Here is a 20,356-nt window from a genome sequence, read left to right on the forward strand (position 1 = left end):
AATCACAATATCTCTACGAATAGTATTAGTAAAGACCTTCGCTAACCAGAATAAGCTGTGTATTTTAATCGTAACCAAAAAGTGACAACCAGTTTTGGTTGGACCAGATTCCAGAATAGTCTCCTATTTCGATGCACTTTGAATCGATAAGCCATCTTATCACAACCTCAAATTCACGTCTGCTCAACAAATTGCAAAATTTCTCGTACAACAACAGAGCCTGTATACCGGGTCGATAGTGGATTACATACAACAATGAAATGATAATATGAGTCCAAAGTTTCACATCAATTTGACCTTCAACATCGACCCATATGTAGGAACATGGTTTGCCAACTGGAACGCGGACTTTTGAAATACCCTGATTAATCGGAACGTTATTGGGTCCTTTGAAAACAATCAATTCGCAAGTCAAGGCATCTTTGTCCATCGACCTTGACTCATATCCCTCAAAAGTATAATTTTTATCAATATGGCCAAGCGAAATTCCGTTTAGGGATATCAAGTTCAATAACTCAGCCATATCCCCATCCTCGATACCTTGAGATAAAAGTATTCCTCGTTGTGAATTCGTTGCTTCTTTGACATTTTCCCCAAATAAATCTGCTTGCTTAAAAAAGGAAATAGAAAGCTTTGAGGTGAGGCCTGTATACACCTTTTCAGTTAATTTGTATTGGTTCGTGTCTTCATCAACGCGAACAATCTCTTTCTCGTCTTCCATGGCGGCAAAGGCTGCCTCAATATCCTCTGGTTTGAATCGAGACAAGATCTCTTTGATTTGCTTTGTTTTCTTCGTATTCGAAGATCTATACACTCCTTTCATCGCAGTTTTCACAGGTTCCAATGGGTCTGATACCAAATCCTGTGGAACATTGTAAAAAAAAGGAGCATTAGCAAGTGCTTCCTCTTTCTGTTTCATTGAGTCAGAATCAATCTGTTCAAATAGTTCACTGTGTGTTTCAGCAGTAATCTTCTTGCTATAATTTGCCATGTTTTCAACCAACGTGGAGTATAAAGGAAATTTGTCGGTGATTTCAATCTTGGAGGTGTCAAAGCCCGCCCATAGATTAAGGTAAAATGGAAGGTCAATGTTCTCCAAATCTTCAACTACGACATACAGTTCTTCTACACCTTTCATCACCACTCGTTCAAACTCTTCCACACCTTTATTCACTGCATCAAGACCACCCACTTGTTTTCTAACATGCACCCACGTTCTCTTCAACGATCTTGCATCACAGTCCTTGAACATCGATGCCACTAAGTCGTAATCAATAAACGATTTGTTAAACGCTTTGCATATGCAAATTGCTCGGAAAAGTGTGGTAGTATCACTCGTGTCAAATTGAGTTTGGATTCTGTGTCCTTTACGTTGACGATTGAGTTTCTGCTCTCTTTTGTCTCGAGAACTCCTCTTTTTAATGCCTCTTGTTTGTAGAACGGATTTGTCTAGTTCAAATGTACCCAATTGGTCTTCAAACTTTCCACTAAATGCTTCAGCTGCATTGACGTTGGCACTAAAGTCCAAAATGCTATCAAACTCCAGTTTGACCTTTGGTGCAGGTCGACGGCGACTCATCTTTGTCTTGTCTTTACTATGCAAGGATGTTAACCGGGTCGTTCTTCTCTTCAAAGCCTCTCTAGAATTAATAAGGGTGTAGTCAGTTTCAACAAGTCGACGCGGAATTGGACCCCTTTCTGATGTGTTTTTGATGGGCTCTTTGCTTTTTGACTTGATTTGCTCGACAAATTCATCCAGGGGTCGATGCTTTGGGTCATTCAAAATAATCAACCTACGATTTATTTCCCTTCCACTTTGAACCACTGGGATCACTTGTACTTCTATCACACCCGTAGTAGCAAGTTTGTTCAAATCACGAGCAATAGTTTTGATATCTGTGGGTTTCTCCAGTTGAATTTTTTCATCAAGCATTCTGCCAAGCTTTGCACTGGTGAAAGTTGCTCCTCCCAATTCGATTATCAACTGAACAAACTGATCTCGTCTATAAGCACCCTTCACATCTGCATCGTCAATCTTTGATTTTTGCTCCTCCTTTCTAAATCGTGTATTCTTCGGTCTTTGATTAATTTGGGGGGTGTACAGTCGGTTTGAAGATTCTGAAGCTGGGGCTAGACTTTGTCTTGAAAACTTCAGGACACCCTTTTTGCCACTATCATCAAGCAATGTCTCATCATCTTTAGGGGCATTTTCAAGCTTCACCTTGGCAACTGGCTTCTCAACCTCCACGTCTTTTGCATCAGCGTCATTTGTATCTCCAAGAATGAAATCCTGATCCTCTTCAACTTCCATTGGTGCATCCTCTTTATCGTACGAGTCCACGTCCGGAGTATCGAGCGACTTAAGTTTTCCTCTTTGACGTAGTCTCCGCTTCCTTGGTGCTGTTAGATCAATTTTGTCAGTTCCTTCAACTTTACGTTTTTTTGCACCCTCGCCTTCCAGTCTAGTTTCCATCGGGGCCTTTATATGATACAGCGATGCCTCCTCATGTGATACTTTCTTGCCATGGATAAAGTCAGGTACAGAAAGCAAAGGTCCGCTTGGCGTCTTTTCAATCTTTACATAATGCTGCTTTTCCAAACTAGCGAGGGATGTGCTTAGTAGTTTCCTCTCTGGCCTCTTCTTTTTATGCGCCTTTGTCAATTTTGCCTTGAAATTGTCAATGGTGTAATATCGATAGTATTTCAATCTCCCATCAGATTCGCTTTGTTTTACAATTGCAGTATTGCTATGCTCGGGACAGTAACTCAATAGTGGCTCTAACCCTCCATCCTTGTATAAATAGTCAGTATTGTTTTCTAATAGCCTTGTGATTTGACGATGCTTTACATCGCCCAGGATCGATGTCACAATCTGTTTCGCTATAATTCCATCACTTCCTGAGTTTTTGATCGCTTCGTATACCTGAGCAGTGAGTGGAAAGATATCGTTAAAAGTAGCAATAAAATAATCGTCATCGTCGCAATCTTCTTCATGTTCTTCGAATCGAGTTTCGGGATCTTGTCCTGTTCTTAAACTCAAATCCCAAGTATCGTACCCATCTTCCAAACTCAGACTTGGCAAGTCTTTTACAAACCTTAATGCATAAAGTTTTCTGGATGGATGAGTTTGATCCTGAACATCAATTCTCTCAATGTATCCATTTTCGCACAAGTTTTCAATCACTGAACCAAACAACCTAGCAGCTTGTGAATTTCTATTCATTTTCAACTCCACTTTCATATCACGGAATGTTCTTATGTTATTTTGAGCTTGCTTCAATGCATTCATGATGAACTTTCTCATCCTTACTGGGGTATGATCAAATCCATTCTCTTCGTCATCACCTTTTTTAACTTTTGAGGTATCGCCAAACTTGTAATGAACCGCCCACGTGCTATGTATTCTCTTTTCCTCATAGAACCTGTGCTCCTTAACTATTAAGCCCGCTTCTTCGAGCTTGTTTAATCTCCCGGTCATCGACCGCTTGTCTTGCCCTGTAGTCAGGGGTAAGTCACTAGCCCAAGTTCCTTTCGCTCCATGTCTAGCTATCTCTTGTAGCAATTGGTATGGGAAGGCACCAAGTGTGAGGATAAATTTTTTGTTATTCGACACTCCTGTCAAGTAGTAGCATTGGGTCTCTTCGGTGGGGAGAACCCTCAATTCCTGCGATCTCTTTTGTTTCGAAATGAATGATTGATAATTTGACTCAATTGTAATGGGTTCTTTATCGTACGTCACATAGAATTTAACCTCTGCATTTTCATTCTCATCTCTATAATCAAAGAATAACCACTTCCAGATAATATCTTTTTGAAACTTATCCAACTCTTCTGTTTGCTTGAACTCTTGTTGAATCACCTGCCATAGCTCAGATAAGAGCAATCCCCGGAACCCTGAAAAGGACAACTTTTCTGCTACGAATGCAACTGTCTCGTATGGGGTATAAGGAAACAGCATATCTGTTTAAACTGCTTGATTAATATGACTGGATTCCCTTGTAGTTGATGCCACGATGATTGAAGAACTACTATGTCTCTGTCTTTTGTTTACAATACCTTTTGAATTACGTAACTCCTGACCTAAGCTAGCTCTCACTTTTAAAGTTTTTTGTTTTTTTCTTCTGTTTCTCTCTCTGCTGTTGGGTGCATTCAGTTGCATTCATTAACTTTTACATTTTTTGCAACTTTATTGACAACGAGCTTCGTGGAATCGAAAAGGATGACTGAGTTTGATGACGAGCCAATAACTTTGTCGGCACACGCCTTAGCTGCCTTACAAGAATTTCAACAGGAGGAAAAACAGCGTATTGAAAAATTTGAATCATTATACAAAGCCTCGGAAAATAAATTCGATGAACAGCAAGCAAAACCGGTTGAGGTGAAAATTGATGATTTCAAAGAGGACTGGCAGTTATCGCAGTTTTGGTATGCGGACGATACTGCGAGGACGCTAGGCAAGGCTTTATTAGAGGGAGCTGATGAAGATACTGTAATTGTTGTTGCTTCTGCTCCATCTGTATATGCTGCAATAAAACAATTTCCCAAAGACGAAATACCCACAAAGCATATTTATTTGTTGGAGTATGATTCTAGATTCAAAGTTTTGGCAGGAAGTGACCGTTTTTTCCTGTACGACTACAACAAGCCCAATGATATTCCAGATCTTTTGAGACACAAATGTCATCGACTTCTCATTGATCCACCATTTTTAGAAGCCAATTGTCAAACAAAAAGTGCACAAGCAGCAAAAAATTTGTTAGTAAAGGAAAACGAACGACTGGGGAGAACAGAGTCTGGAGATATAAAGTTCAAGTTGATTTCCTCAACTGGTGAAAGGATGCACGACGTTGTCACCAACCATTACCCTGGCACCAAAATCACCAACTTTTACCCAGAGCACAAGAATGGGTTGAGCAATGAATTCAGGTGTTATGCCACTTTCGAATGCAGTCACTGGAAATTTACGAATGAAGATTAAATAGAAATTTAGAAACAGTTAGAGAGCTTACATTTGATATTGTAAACGTTACCTAGTCATTAGAATATTACCAAAAATAAAAGTAATCCTAAATTTGTCTATTTGAGATACTTACAATTTTTGCATAGCAGCAATATCAGTAGATTGAACGTGGTCCTCATCTTCTTCAACGGCAGCTTGCAAGTCATCTAATGAAACCAAAGCATCTTCAACAACCAAGTTAATTTGCAATTTCTTGATACCGAAACCAACTGGAATCCATTGGTGAGCACCCCAAGTCAAACCATCCATTTGAATGTTTTTGACGTTGGTCAACAATTCGTCCAAATCGGTTTCATCATCCCATGGCTTAACATCCAAAGTGACAATGGACTTAGCAGCTGGTTTTGGACCTTTAGCGGCCTTCTTGGCGGCGTATTCAGCCAATCTTTGTTGTTTCAATTTTTCAGCTTCTTCATCAACTTCATCATCATCTGAACCAAACAAATCCACATCATCATCATCTTCTTCAGCAGCAGCAGCGCCAGCTGATGAAGAGGAAGCAGCTGGGGCTTTACCAGCTGGCAATGAGTCAAATTCTTCAGTAAATGAAGCAATATGGTTGAACCATCTGGTAAAGTGTGGGTATTCTTTTTGGAAAGCCTTGTAAACAGAGACATCAGCTTGGGTGGCTTCAGCACTAAAGCAAAAAAGTTAGTATACGTTGTTTAAGCAAAAAAAATTCCTCTCCATTATAGTCTCTTAATATTCCACACATGGTAAATAAAAACTGTCAGATAAAAGATTTAAATCTTCTTTGTCACTCATGCGGTGGGTCTTGAGGCCACCTCATAAACACGGACCAAAGATTATGATCATCATAGTAATTCGAAACAAAGTTTCAGGTTTGGGAATACAAGCCTAATTGATTGATTGGAGGACCCAAATTGAGCAATGGAACGCTCAATGTTGGAAAGGGATCTAAAAAAAAAAATTCTAAACAAGCAATTGGCACATACCCGTTGTCAACGTATGACTTGTCTTTCAAGAAATCATTCAATGATTTGATAGTTTCAAGGGTTTTGAAATCAGTGTATGACATATTGACGTTGTGATGTGTGAATAGAATTGAATTGACTTTGAACCGAAAAGGAACTGTTTTTCAAGTGATGACTGAAGAGAAGAAAATTTTCTGAGCCCTCCCTCTCTATACAATTGAAAAATTTTTCTTCTTCTCATTGCTACCACGTTGGCACTTCAATTTACACGCACAAACATGCTGTCATAACAAATGAGTGTAATTACTACTACAACGGTAAATAATCTACTCCTCTACCCAACCACTCAATTAGATACTCTTCTTGCGTTATGTTTCTTTCCCATACGTTCAAGACAATCTCTTTTAACGACGCAGTTGTTCCCATTTTTGTATTTTCATATAGATTATCCATAAATCGTGTTAAGCAAGATCTTTCCCAATCATTTTTGCATTCACAACCAACAGCATAAACTGGCCACACCATTTGGGTCACCAATGATGACTTTGAATCCATCTGGTCGTAAGTGTGAATAAACTCGGCGGCCAATTTCAGGTTTGTGTCCATATAGTACTCTGGTTCAACGACTTTGTTCAAAGTAATCCAAACTGCTAGAGACCAACATAAGGCGCACTTTAACCGATTGGCAAATGATTCTGTACTATCCTTATCGTACGCAAGAACATAGTCTCGGTAACTGACCAAAGAGTATCGTATCCGCTGATACACATTAGTCCTATCTTCATCTTCCAACAACCCATTATACTTTTTATTTCTCAAACGAGCAACTTCACCTATGGCGACAAAAATCTCACCAGGACAGCCCATCATCTTTGATGTGGATATGCCGTCAATAGCTCGGCCATACCATTGAGGCAAACAATATGGTTCACGACAGTCGGGGGTGACAATCGCTCCAATTGTGTCGTACCAGCTTAACACAACTGCCAAAGACCGCCTCTTGTCGCTTGTTTTCAATATCTGGTTATAAAATACAGGATCTTTGCATATGGTGGCAAATATTTTGAAAAACTCTCTCGCTATTGAGCTCTTGCCCTTTTCAAGAACAGCAAATAACAAGTGCACATTCATGAGAACTAGGATGACAAAGTAGCTCATATGCTTTTTGTTTACATCAACAGAAGCGTCATTTACTTCCTGCTCTTTGTTCATCTTGCTCGAATTCTCCCGAATATAGTGAATCAAATGGTCCATAGTGTTGTTGATATGAGCAACGCCCTTTTGATATAATTCAGTACCACCTGCTCTACTTTCATACATATGGATACATGCCAATGATATGAAGCAGCTTCTTGCTGTGTCAAAATCGCAATATTGTAATGCTAAATCTGGCCAAGGAGATTTGGGGTGCCCATCCAACAAGGGTAACAATTTTTTGAAAAAATGTTTCAACATCATATTTTCCTCTTGGTGGCTCATGGCAAATAATGTAGTAGGGTCAGGCGGTGCTGCCAAGGAATTACCAGTATCCCCACGAGAGTCAACATTGTTCAACAATAACTTATGGTTTGCATCAAATATTTGTGACTTGTCTATGAAATCGATGATTTGAAAATCAAAATTGGCAAAGTCATTCAAAGGCGGTGAGATTTGATTATCTGGTAATGGCATGTTCATATTTGTATTCTCATTCGAGGTGGACAATAGTGACTGGAGGTCTTCAAATAGGGCACTACTAAAATGATTCAAGTTCGTACTAGACGACGTAGTTGTGATCATTGGCGTCAATGGGGTTTGATCTGGCGTGGTCCCTCGTTCAAGAACATGCAGAGACAGTGTGGTGTACGCGGGATCGTTCATAGGCAGTGACGAGGACCCTTCATTCTCGAACTTCACCCCACTTTGTTTTGACTCCTCATTCTCCACTTGATCCAATGCATTCTTCTTCTTTTTCTTGACCCCTCCTTGTTGAAAGAAGTCAAATGAAAGTCGTAGCCCATACCCTTCGCATTTGCGACCTGTCTTTTTGCAGTTGTTGCAGATTGGTTTAGCTTCATCGCATTTTCTGTGCCTTGTAAAATGAGAGTTAGTAAGGCGGCTAAACACATGGAAGCTTTGCATATTCTGACATACCGTTTTTTGCAGGTCCAACAGCCCGTTCTCACTCTTGTAATCTTTCCCATACACTTGTAACTACTATCCTGGGGTTAGCTGTAGTTTTAGTTTTTCACCCTCGTTTTGGTCCCCATCACGAAGGCCCTCATATTATTATCAGTGTCTGAAAATAATAAGATACAACTAACCCCAATTACGGAAAAAGAGCCACCCGCACTTAAAAAGTTTAAACCCGCAAATTGTAATTGTCCGCACGACTTTTAATCTCGACCCTAGCTGCTCACTACTTATTTGTTAGATCTTGAGCTGACCCTAAAGAAGAGCAACTACGAAGCGTATGAGACACATTGGTGCTGTTGTCAGTCTTTTGTTATGCTCAGTTACTGCACATGAGTATCGTCCTTTTGACAGGTCGCAATTGAGTTTAGAGTCCATTTTTGAACAATTTGACTATCCATCGCTTGCAGAATCACCATGGAAGGTATCTAGGGCAAAAAAGTATGACGAAGGGAGGGATGAAATTGTTCAGTATAAAGGGGAATGGGCGATTGAGCAGCCGCGCCTCTATCCAGGATTTGAAAATGATTTGGGATTGGTTATGAAGTCAAGGGCATCACATTATTCAATCGCCTACAAACTACCACATCCCATCAACAACATCGACAAAGATTTGGTAATTCAATACGAGGTGAAATTGCAAAAGGGGTTGGATTGTGGTGGAGCTTATATCAAACTTCTTGATGAGTCAACCAACTATCAATTTCTAAACTCGGAAACCCCCTATCTGATAATGTTTGGCCCTGACAAATGTGGTAGTGAAAACAAAGTTTACGTGATCTTGCGAAAGCAATTACCTAATGGCGAAGTTGAAGAGAAACAACTACGCTCTCCACCATTGGCCAGAATTAACGACTTGAGCAATTTATATACATTGATTATCAGACCAAATAGTGATTTAGAGGTTCGCATCAATGGCAAAGTTGTGGAACTGGGGAACCTCGTTACCGACTTGGATCTATTTTCACCAACAATGAACCCTCCAAAAATTGTTGAAGATCCAAACGACCGAAAACCAGACGACTGGGATGATCGCAAACACATTCCTGATCCAAATGTGGAACCACCTGAGGATTATGAGAAATTGCATGCGCACCCCGTTATACCTGACCCTGATGCAGTAATGCCAGACGAGTGGGATGAATCTGCACCTCGTTATATCCCCGACCCAAATGCTGTGAAGCCTGATGATGCACCACAAAATTGGCAACCACCAATGATTGTCAACCCCAAATGTGAAACGGGTTGTGGTAAATGGACCCCGCCAATGATTGCTAATCTTGATTACAAAGGTCCATGGTTTGCGCCAGAGATTGAAAACCCAAACTTTCAAGGTGTTTGGCATCCACGAGAAATTGTCAACCCGGACTATTATGAACTGGAGAACCCATACAAATTGGATAAGCCAGTTGGTGGTCTTGGGTTTGAATTATGGAACATGGATGGTGAAGTTTTATTCGATAACATCTATGTAGGAAACTCCATTCCTGAAGCTGAACTAGTTGGCAATAAAACATTTGTGGTTAAGCAAAAGTTGGAGTATGAACACAAGGTGAACAATCCACAAAAAGCACCAAATGAGCCCGTAGCTCCACCTCCAAATTTTGATGACATTTTGAATGATGATTCCATGTCCACCTTGCGTCAATTTGCCATCTTCATCAAGTTGTTGACGAGAAAGGAATACTTGGACTTTTCAGATTTTATTTTTGAGCTTTTGCTTAATCCAGTTAGTACTGTGGTGAGATACCCTATTAGGACTGTGATCTATTGCTTTCTCGTGTTGTTTGTGATACTGGTTGTCGGTGGTGTGGCCAGTGTTTTGGTATTTGTTTTATCTAGCCAAACTGTAGATATCAATGTGGAGGAGGCTAAAACAAGGTCGGATGATGGAGATGATATTGTAGTGATTAACTCAAATGCAGTGGCGGAAACCGAAAGAGATAGCGGTCTGGCTTTGAGACAACGATGATGTATTGTAAATGCTTTTAAATAGCTCAAATATTACTTTGGATGTGACTTCTTTTTTGCATCATTCTGCAGCAAAAACGTAACCTCAAAAGAATCAATGGCGGCTTAAAGCCGTAGTTCTATGTTAGATATATTCAATAACTACACCGCAGTGATGAACAGCATACTTATTACCTCTAACCACCTCTACTGTCTTAAAAAAGTTCACGATTGAGAATCTTCATCAAATGACGTCAATTCCATTTAAAGGTCGTGTTCAGAGCCCAAATTTCTCCCCGACTTTTTTTTTTTTTTCGATTCTCTCTTGCTGTGGCTGTTGCATTATAAACATTCTTCTCTATCATTTATAATGTAGGCTTTGTTTAATTGAGGTGAAAGTTCCGAAATTCAACACCTTTATCGAATGTGCTAGTTTCTGCATTTGCACTATTATCCTCACCCACTTAGTACTTGAAACAGTTTCTACAAATGGCTGACGAAACAACACCATTGACCGGAACCACCGGTAATCCCCACGTGGAGCCCAACCCTAACCTCAAATCGAAAAGCTTTTTCAAAACAAGACCAGTTAAAAAGTTCAGCTACTTTATTATACCTACGCTATTCATTTGCTTTTTCATGTACAGATTCTTTCAATTTGAAACGAAAGTTGCATCAACGTCGTTGCTCGGTCCGTCGTTAACGTTGAGATTATACACAAACAACATTAGATATGACAATATCAATTATCGTGACCCGCATGAAAAATTATGGACTAAGCGTCGAGTTCAAAGCATCAACTCCATGGAGTTCAATACTGCTATTGGACACGCCAATGTGATTTGTTTACAAGAGGTACTCGTCAACCAATTACACGATATTTTGAATGGATTGAATGCCAATGATGATGATGAATGGACGTATTATGGTGTTGGGAGAACCGATGGCGTTGAAGCAGGTGAGTTTGCTCCTATTCTTTTTAAACACAGGGACTTTTTTGTATTGGAAAACACAACATTCTGGTTAAGTCCAACTCCAGATAGACCAAGTAAAGGGTGGGATGCGGCTTTGGAAAGGATAGTTACCATGGTGACTTTCCAAAGTAAGCTTAACCCATTGATCAAGTTTAACGTTTTCAATACGCATTATGATCATCGAGGACACATTGCCAGACGCCGGTCGTCGCAGTTAATTGTTGATAAAATGAAGAATTATAATGGGTATCCATCCTTCCTTTGTGGCGATTTCAATACTGAACCAAGAGATGAACCTTATGGAATCTTGACTGCTGCTGGATTTAAAGATAGTAGAATTTTGATTGACAAGCGTTTTTCCTATGGACACGAGACTACATTTACTGGCTTTGACGTGACTAATGAACCTTACTCGATTATCGATTACATTTGGTCCCCTTATTTTACCAAACAACATGTGATCAAAGATGCCCCTTACAATGAAGATGAAGCAGCCAAAGAAGCTTTGACAATGAACAATTACTACAAATTAGATCACCATGAGTATTATTCTATTATCTTGAAACAGTTCGGTATCTTGAGCAACTTTTTGAAAGGGTTCCACTTTTCTGACCATCGACCAGTAGTTGCTACTTACGAAATTGAACGAACAAGATTGTTTTAGATTTAAATTGTTTTGAATAAAAAGACGTTTTGGATTACAATTTGCAAAAAGGTTGGTAGTAGATTGAAGCTCTCTGCGGATAGAGGAGTGTTACGAGTACATTTGTAGCGCTGATATCATTTCTCCGTAGAAGCGCATCCCTCTATCCGCGTATGCTTCAATAGACCTAGACCTTTTTGAAGAAGCTTGTTCAAGAGTTGGTGGTGCAGTTGATTGTAAAAATCTAAAAAAAAGTACATACCAACCAGGACACGAGGCTAAAATATAAACATCAAGCACGCGCTAAGCACTGTTCCCTCATATCAGCATATCCACGAATTTTGTTTGACATAACCAGCATTGAATTACACCCAAGCTCAGCTTTGCTAGCCGAGCGTGTATTGTCTGTATAATATTTGTTTATCATCAAATACCGTGTTTTATTTTATTATGAAGCAGGCACAAAATCAATACATAGTGAAACCCTAATGAAACAAGTGCAGGAAAAGCAAAGCACGAGAAGCTTTTTTTTATTTGGTAACAGCACCTACTTGGCTCACTCACAGGCCAGGTATGCGCAGTTGACACAGAAAACACGGCCGTGTACAGACTGTCTTGCAAACACGAAAATAAAATTGTAAACTCTAACTTTAATAATTGGAATATCATAATTATCTTCTCATTTCTAGTACGAGTCACTTTCATCTACTTCTCACGGGACCTTTATTCCTATAGCCAGCTGCAACACAAATCTTTTTTGCGCTGAACGATTTGGGTATATGGGGGGGGCGAAGCGCTACATCCGGACACAAGAATTGTATCAGTCCGTGGTCAGAATCAACTTTTGGGATGAAACAAAAGCTCTACCATTTTTACGACATGATCAGCGATCGTGAAATATGTAGGTCATTAAAGACGTAACAATCAGGCCCAATTCAAGCGTTGAAGGCTACCTTCGAGAAAGCTGAGACATTCAGTTACCCAATCCAACTTATTGTCCGACGGGATTTCATTCACAATCAAGCGGCTTTAGTTTGGAAACAAACGTGTAACAAAACCGCAAACGACCAAAGGAAAAAAAAAAAATCCAAAAAAAGGGGGCAATAAAAAACTTTGGGGGTAAAAGAGAGAAAAGGTTTACGCAATTTGAATGTAGAATGAAGTCGTTTTGAGTAGTGTACAATTGTTGTATCTTAATGTGCACAAAATGTAGAGCATGTAAACAAAGCTGGCTTTGTTGTTAAAAACCATAATATGGGACATCACTAAATATATCAAGAATTCTTTCTCGGCTAAAAGCGATGGAGGAGCTTGCTGCTATGAGGATACCCATATGTAGTTTTGTAGACAATAAAAAACCCATGTGTTTGTGAAATGCCTCTATTCTATTGCTTTATCGATTCGTAATTGTCATGGCTTGAAATTGATACAATAATTCACTACAATGCACAATGCCAACTAATTCGCTAATATGTTCTTTTTAAATTTTCTGCATTGGCTTTTGCTAAACTTAGAAACAATGTAAACAAATACAAAGCATAATACCATAAATGGTAATGAAGTATCCTACTACGAAAATGCACGAATAAGGTAAAACAAAATCAAAACTTTACAATTGACAGTTTGCCTTCACGACTGTAATGTGATATTTTGTACATTGTATTTGTTTGGTGTGATGGTTAGGATGTGCCCACCCTATTCGCCCCTTTTTACAGAGAAACATGACATCAAGGACGTCATTATGCGTGTGCTTGTATGTGAGGAAAAGCGAACATATATGTGATTACGGATAAAATTTGATTGCTGGTCATTGGCCATACGCAAAGTGGTCTGATGTAAAGATTAAATTGCCAAATATGTGCACATTATTGTAGACATTTCTACCTCCTTTTTTTTTTTTCCCTTGCTCCTAATTTATCGTACAGTAGTATTTAACACATGGTGCAGATGATCTCCATTTTTGTCAAACCGGGGTAGACACATACGAACTTGGACAGGTTAGTTTTACCTCAACCATTATTACCAAATTTTTCTGTCTACCGCATAACCATCTGTTCTTTCTTTCAATAAGTCTAATTCGCTGGTGACTAACATAGAGCCAAGAAAAAAAAATGTAATAGAAAAAGTGTAAAATGGTTTGAGAACTATTACTTACTTGCTTTTCTGAACAAATACAGTCACATTCACAAGATTATTATTATTATGACTTCACCAAAACAACTCGCGTCTTGGATGTTCCTGTAAGACCTGCTACACCGCCTCTCTATTCACCTGGATTATAAAATAATTGGGGAGGGGGATGGGGGCTGTGTAGAATTTGGGTTTGATTTCTGACGATGCTTGGCTAAAGTAAACATACACTACATGGTAACATAACTGAAAGTATAATATTTGACTGAACGAGAGAAGGCAACTTTATGGTTTCGTGTATTGTCTGAAATGAATGTAATACTTGACTTGCTTTATTCCCCCATGTATTTTGTCTTGTGGGGACCGAGCGAAAGTCATGAGATTCGTCATTATACAGCTTTTTAAGTGGTCATGCATCATATTTTGAAATGTGTCTATCAAAATGACAATCGGGGGCTTGAACTAGGTACCACAACGCCAAAAAGAGCGAACTAAAAAAAAAAAAAAAAAAAAAACGAGACTATGCATATGCTCGTATTTCTCTTGGCATGTATTTTATTATTTTAACCCCAATTGAGATACCGTACCAAGACTTTCTTCGCTAATTTTATACTTGGTCTATACTAGTTAAGTTTGTTTGTTTGTTTGTTTGTTTGTTTTGTTTTGCTTTTGATGCTTTGCTATTTTAAGGACTTGATGAATGACAAATAGTGGGTTTGCCATATTGGGACAAGAATATGCAGTTTTCGTAGCTGATATTATTTTGTTCATTCCATTGTCACGGTATGCAAGAATTTGCATTCTAAAAAAACGTGTGACACATATTTATACAGGTTCTACCTTACTTTTCATTATAAATACCACTCTACATTTCCCATAGCTTTTGCAACTTCTGTTCTCTTTCTTTTTTTTTTCTTTCTTTACTTCAACTTTCTATTATCAACTAGAAACTTACCACTCGCTTGATTTACTACTACATTTTACAATGAGATTTTTTATTCCTGCTTCACTTTTGACTTTATCATCAGGTGCCTTGGCTGCCATTAGACCAGTCCAATTCTTTGCTACTTCAGACAACGAAGAAGTTAACGGAAAAGGTTTGTACTCAACTCACGAAGGTGCTGGTATCAACTACTTCTTCTTGGGTGCTGGTCAAACTTTACAATACAATGATGAAGCCAGAGTTGTTTACATTGAATTGAACTCACAACCACCAGCTAAACAATACCTTGCTTTCACTGGCGATGTTTTGTCATTGACTGTTGCTGAACAACCATTGCCAGTTGACATTGCTGAGGATGGTTCAGTAACCTTCCCAGGCTCAGATGCTCTTGCTGCTGCCAAGAACATCAACGACCCATACAGATACTCTGAATCTGTCTTTGCTGTTGTCAAAGCTGGTGGTGAAGGCTCAATCCCATTAACCGTTAGTGCTAAGTTTGGCGATGTTGAAGAAGAAGAAAAGCCAAGCTCAACTGAAGAAGCTCCAGAGTCCACTGATGTTTCATACGCAAACAAGACCGTTACTGTGTTTACCACTTACTGTCCAGAACCAACCACCTTGACTTTGACCGTGTGTGAAACTGTTTGTGAAGAAACCAAGGTTACCGTTTCTGAAGCTGGTGAAGTTACTGTTGAAAATGTCAAGTCAGAAGCTCCTGTTGAAACTACTGAAGCCCCAGCTGAAACCACTGAAGCCCCAACTGTGGAAGAGTCCCAAAGTGTTGCTGCCCCAGCTGTTACTAAAGAGCCAGAAGTTACTTCCTACGAAGGTTCTGCCGCTGCTGTCGGTGGTGCTGGTTTGGCTGCCATCGCTTTTGCCGCTGCTGGTTTAGTCTTCTAATCAACCAACCATTGGCTTATCCCATTTTTTTTTTAATTTGAATACACATTTGATTTTTGTTGGACATGTTTTCCATACTTTCTGTTTATTTTAAGTTTGTTTTAGTATAAGGCAGTTCTTTTCTGCTTCCTATACTGTTTGTTCCCATTCAAGGACAGACCATTTCGTGCATCACAGTATCATCAATAGCTGTGCTTTTTTATATTAGCTTTCAAAATAGTCTAATTTTAGTCCTTATTCTGTAATAAAATGAATTGCATCAGAGTCGTTCTGTACAAGTTGTTGTCAAGTTAAGCTTTTTTTGCTTAGACCAATAACTTCATATTTTTTGTTTATAGTGGGTGTTTCTCGGTACGTTCACTTCTCTCATAGCTTGGTGTTCACAAGTTATCGACAGAAAATGAGTATATCTTTTGATAGAGAAATATATATCTGAAGAGGTTGCTCGCTTTGAGCTAATCGAAGTGTTTAGAAGTGGGCTGAATACACAATTTTCCCATGTTTAAATATCTTGAATTAGATACCGAATTTCCATGATTTCGAAATTACCCTGAATACAGTTTTGTTCTCTTTATGACCTGTACACTTTTCTACGAATTGTCATTGTAAATGCAGAATTTTTTTGTCCTAATTTGGAAACAAATTTTGAGCTAGCAAACGGTAATTTGTGAAAGATAGCAAGTTACATAGCTCAATATTTTATGCAACCCTCTCGACAAGTGTAGCTTACTGATAGCTTTAATATGTCGACGATGAGATATCGTCACAACTCATTACTATGGGAGTCTTGGTATCCATTTTTCAATGTTCTTCCTATTCCCTAAGTTTTTTTTCGATAGTAGGACACTACGTCTTTATGTCATTATGTAACTGTATATAATCGTTAAATGTGCCAACTGTAAAATACTGAAGCGGAACAAGGCCCAAAAGTGTGAGGGGTTTCAAAGATACAGTAACACTCCCGAAACTGCTTCCTCACCCATATGCTTGCCTTGTGTAATAATTAAAGACGTGGATTTGTATGAGGTCATTGATTTCGGGTGTCTCCAGAAGAATGCAGAAATTGCAATCACACAACACAAGAGAGGGGAACCGAGCATCTCTCGACGCAAAGATAAAAAGCGCAATGTCTGAGAGGTATCACAACATCACTCGTGAGAAACATTCTTATCTACCTTCTTTTCTTTTTCTCCATACATTATTTCCTTAAACGGACACTTTTATTACCGTTCAGGGTACCTAACTTTTTTGTGACAGTGTTATTCTAATTATGTTTACATTGATTCTAAATTTAGCAAACAATTAATATCACAAACCTAACTAAAAAGGAACAAAAGAGCGACAAAGTTGTCGTGAAAGAACACAAACAATACTCGGAACAATAACTGCAAGATCGAATATCGAATCAGGGGGGAAACTACAAAACCAACGAGACTTGGCACGTCATTTGAGGCTTAACCTGTCATTCTGGTGCCAAAGCTTTCATTTATTCTCGCTCCCAAGCATATGCTACTATGAAAGCCTCTGTCTATTATCACTCTTATGCATTTATTCGTATTCACCTCGGCTTTGATTTTACAATTTTACCCTCGACCAAGTGATGCAGCCGAAAATAATTTTGTAACACTTTAAACTTGTTTTGTTGCTGTTGTTGTTGCATGAATGATTGGTCACTTCGGTTGTTTGTTTGTTTTATTTGTTTGATTTATTGTCTATTTGTTTGTTACTTTGTGTATCTGTTGGTTTGTCTGTTAGTTAGTTAGTTAGTTTGTTTTTTTGTTTGTTTGTTTGTTTGTTCTACGCTCGATGTTTTCCTATTTTTAGAGTTTGATGAGTTGCAGATAGATGTTGCCGTGCAAGCACGAAGACATGTTACCTTGATGGTTGACTTTGTTTTGTTGATTCCTCTGTTGATGTATGCAAGAGCTCTTATTATAAAAAGCGTGTGACAATGTCAGCTATGTCATAAGGCCCTCATTATAAATACCCCTCTAGTTTTCTATTCCATTTGCAGTTCATATTCCTGTTTTCTTCTCTTCGCATCTTCTTTTATAATTAACTTGATATACACCACTCGCTTGATTTACTACCACATTTTACAATGAGATTTTTTATTCCTGTTTCACTTTTGACTTTATCATCAGGTGCCTTGGCTGCTGTTAGACCAGTCCAATTATTTGCTTCCTCGGACAACAAGGAAATTGACGGACAAGGTTTGAGCTCAACTCACGAAGGTGCTGGTATCAACTACTTCTTCTTGGGTTCTGATGCTCAAAATTTACAATACAATGATGAAGCCAGAGTTGTTTACATTGAATTGAACTCACAACCACCAGCTAAACAATACCTTGCTTTCACTGGCGATGTTTTGTCATTGACTGTTGCTGAACAACCATTGCCAGTTGACATTGCTGAGGATGGTTCAGTAACCTTCCCAGGCTCAGATGCTCTTGCTGCTGCCAAGAACATCAACGACCCATACAGATACTCTGAATCTGTCTTTGCTGTTGTCAAAGCTGGTGGTGAAGGCTCAATCCCATTAACCGTTAGTGCTAAGTTTGGCGATGTTGAAGAAGAAGAAAAGCCAAGCTCAACTGAAGAAGCTCCAGAGTCCACTGATGTTTCATACGCAAACAAGACCGTTACTGTGTTTACCACTTACTGTCCAGAACCAACCACCTTGACTTTGACCGTGTGTGAAACTGTTTGTGAAGAAACCAAGGTTACCGTTTCTGAAGCTGGTGAAGTTACTGTTGAAAACGTCAAGTCAAAAGCACCAACTGAAACTGCCGAATCTACCAGTGTTGCAGCTTCTGCTGGCACACAAGAGCCAGAAGTAAGCTCATACGAAGCTTCTGCCGCTGCTATTGGTGGCGCTGGCTTGGCTGCCATTGCCTTTGCTGCTGGTGGTTTAGTCTTCTAGACAACCTTTGCTTTCTTTCGTTTTTAATTTGCATACGAATTGATTTTTGTTGGATACGTTTTCTAACTTTTCTTTTCTGTTAGTTTTTTTGGGAAAGTTGTGCTCTGCTTTGTATAGTGCTTGTTTCTTTCTGAGGACTAGCATTTAACTCGAGAAAAAGAAATCTCACTAGAGGTGGTTGAAGAGTTGGTTGTCAAACAGGGCTTATCTACTTAGGGCATATATCAAATAGAACTGTTGCAATACACTTAGTCATCTTGGGTTTGACATCTGTATATCGGAGGAGGTTCCGTTGAGTATTCTGGTAACGTCTCTACTTCACCATTCCCATTCAGTTGCACCATACTCTCGTGAAAAGTAGGTGGACACAAGGGGACCTCTTCCGATTTTCTTGTTGGTGATACTTTCCGTTTTAAAATTGCTTTCTCATTAATCTGACTACCGCTTAAAGTGACCGAGTAGTGTTTCAGCTTCCCTGGTTGCGCAACAACATCCGTATTTCTGTTTCTTTTAAAAAATCTTGACAATGAAATCAGCCTTCTTGGTAAAGTTAATTTTTTTGTCGATTTGTCTGTTTTGGTTGTATTACCGGAAGGTCCTGCTGAGGCAGCTTTTGTTTTCACATTTGAACAAGGAACAACTTTTGGTACTTTTTCAGAGACAATTTTTGGTTTTGGAACACTTTTCGGTGACTTCTTGGTTACGGTTCTAGTAGATTTGAATGCACTGGCCGTTCTATTCAGTTGTCGGGGATATGAAGGTCTCATTGTTGGCGCCGATGACAGACTGCTTGCAATTGGTGAACAATGACAATAAGAACCAAGACAATAATTACACCTGCGAGACAAGCTGAAATTTCTGTTCAGATTGCTATATTCATCGTTTGTAGTATGAGCTCTTAAGTACCTGTTCTCATGAGTTGCTATAGCAATACCTACACCAGCTGCAAGAAACAAAAACTCCATTTGAACGTTTTCACTTTAAACTTTTGGTATAGAGTAATACTGGGAATTTTGGTAAGAAAAGGGCGGTGTTACACACATATATATATATAAACTAAACACAATTCCTAGTTTCATGCATTCGAAAGCTTTACCAGGGCGTAATTTAGGAAAGTAGGTTCTCAATTTAGATGTTCGCCCCTTAACACAAAATATGCACCGCATCAATCTAATCAAGGAAAGCGTTGCTTTGCCTCGCAGATTAAAGCCAAGAAAGAGGTCACAGTAACGAATTAATGTAAATGCCAGTGAGAAAATATCCATTTTAGCAATTAATGGCACAGCCAATCAGAACATAGCCGTACACGGGTACGATAAACACAAAGAGTTAAAACCGTCCTTTCTCACAAGTCGTAGCAACTAGTGATACTACACCCCGTTTGATACATTGGAGACCTTAAATCAAGCTATAGTAATTAGGAGGCAAATTTGGTAAAAAATGAAAGCTTCCATGGTCTTCTGGCGTCGAAGTGTGTTGTGGTAGATACTCTACATTCCGGTCTGCACCCCTTGGGACCAAAATAGTCAACCAGTCGTTGAAAATACCGAACAAACCATAGTCAGCAGATCCAGATCCAAGTGACACCCATCGTGATAACGACGCCGTTGGTGTTGAGACATTATTCAACTCGCTTATTAACAAGCTTGTTTCTAATTCAAGCATTGCGTTTAGGGAACGAAGATCATAGCGCATCGTATTCCGCTCGACTCTTCGATTTATACTGCTTCTTTGTCTTGAAGTGTTTGCAAGCCCATACGTAGAAA

The 20,356-nt window shown here is 39.1% G+C and overlaps 9 protein-coding genes across 9 annotated transcripts; 5 read left to right on the forward strand and 4 right to left on the reverse strand. All coding sequences in view use genetic code 12, as the record gives it.

Annotated features, from left to right (window-relative positions):
• Window positions 1–64: 64 nt before the first annotated feature.
• On the reverse strand, window positions 65–3,958 carry CPAR2_401940 (transcription factor TFIIIC subunit; the record flags this gene model as incomplete). The annotated part of the gene is made up of 1 exon (XM_036811082.1): window positions 65–3,958. One exon carries the CDS (start codon window positions 3,956–3,958, stop codon window positions 65–67), a length of 3,894 nt encoding a protein of 1,297 aa, XP_036667555.1.
• A 261-nt stretch (window positions 3,959–4,219) lies between these two features.
• On the forward strand, window positions 4,220–4,978 carry CPAR2_401950 (protein-lysine N-methyltransferase; the record flags this gene model as incomplete). Its single annotated transcript, XM_036811083.1, has 1 exon — window positions 4,220–4,978. The coding sequence occupies one exon, from the start codon at window positions 4,220–4,222 to the stop codon at window positions 4,976–4,978; it is 759 nt and encodes a 252-aa protein (XP_036667556.1).
• Window positions 4,979–5,089: 111 nt separating this feature from the next.
• On the reverse strand, window positions 5,090–6,059 carry EFB1 (translation elongation factor 1 subunit beta; the record flags this gene model as incomplete). The annotated part of the gene is made up of 2 exons (XM_036811084.1): window positions 5,090–5,657; window positions 5,977–6,059. The coding sequence occupies 2 exons, from the start codon at window positions 6,057–6,059 to the stop codon at window positions 5,090–5,092; spliced, it is 651 nt and encodes a 216-aa protein (XP_036667557.1).
• A 205-nt stretch (window positions 6,060–6,264) lies between these two features.
• CPAR2_401970 (Zn(II)2Cys6 transcription factor) lies at window positions 6,265–8,138 on the reverse strand (the record flags this gene model as incomplete). Its single annotated transcript, XM_036811085.1, has 2 exons — window positions 6,265–8,026; window positions 8,089–8,138. The coding sequence occupies 2 exons, from the start codon at window positions 8,136–8,138 to the stop codon at window positions 6,265–6,267; spliced, it is 1,812 nt and encodes a 603-aa protein (XP_036667558.1).
• A 269-nt stretch (window positions 8,139–8,407) lies between these two features.
• Window positions 8,408–10,099, forward strand: CPAR2_401980 (calnexin; the record flags this gene model as incomplete). The annotated part of the gene is made up of 1 exon (XM_036811086.1): window positions 8,408–10,099. One exon carries the CDS (start codon window positions 8,408–8,410, stop codon window positions 10,097–10,099), a length of 1,692 nt encoding a protein of 563 aa, XP_036667559.1.
• A 467-nt stretch (window positions 10,100–10,566) lies between these two features.
• On the forward strand, window positions 10,567–11,715 carry CPAR2_401990 (uncharacterized protein; the record flags this gene model as incomplete). The annotated part of the gene is made up of 1 exon (XM_036811087.1): window positions 10,567–11,715. One exon carries the CDS (start codon window positions 10,567–10,569, stop codon window positions 11,713–11,715), a length of 1,149 nt encoding a protein of 382 aa, XP_036667560.1.
• A 3,094-nt stretch (window positions 11,716–14,809) lies between these two features.
• CPAR2_402000 (uncharacterized protein) lies at window positions 14,810–15,667 on the forward strand (the record flags this gene model as incomplete). The annotated part of the gene is made up of 1 exon (XM_036811088.1): window positions 14,810–15,667. The coding sequence occupies one exon, from the start codon at window positions 14,810–14,812 to the stop codon at window positions 15,665–15,667; it is 858 nt and encodes a 285-aa protein (XP_036667561.1).
• A 2,101-nt stretch (window positions 15,668–17,768) lies between these two features.
• On the forward strand, window positions 17,769–18,590 carry CPAR2_402010 (uncharacterized protein; the record flags this gene model as incomplete). Its single annotated transcript, XM_036811090.1, has 1 exon — window positions 17,769–18,590. One exon carries the CDS (start codon window positions 17,769–17,771, stop codon window positions 18,588–18,590), a length of 822 nt encoding a protein of 273 aa, XP_036667562.1.
• A 248-nt stretch (window positions 18,591–18,838) lies between these two features.
• On the reverse strand, window positions 18,839–19,555 carry CPAR2_402020 (uncharacterized protein; the record flags this gene model as incomplete). The annotated part of the gene is made up of 1 exon (XM_036811091.1): window positions 18,839–19,555. One exon carries the CDS (start codon window positions 19,553–19,555, stop codon window positions 18,839–18,841), a length of 717 nt encoding a protein of 238 aa, XP_036667563.1.
• Window positions 19,556–20,356: the final 801 nt, after the last annotated feature.

Source organism: Candida parapsilosis, contig 006372 (genome assembly GCF_000182765.1).
Source record: "Candida parapsilosis strain CDC317 annotated contig 006372".
In the NCBI taxonomy this organism is placed as follows: domain Eukaryota; kingdom Fungi; phylum Ascomycota; class Pichiomycetes; order Serinales; family Debaryomycetaceae; genus Lodderomyces; species Lodderomyces parapsilosis.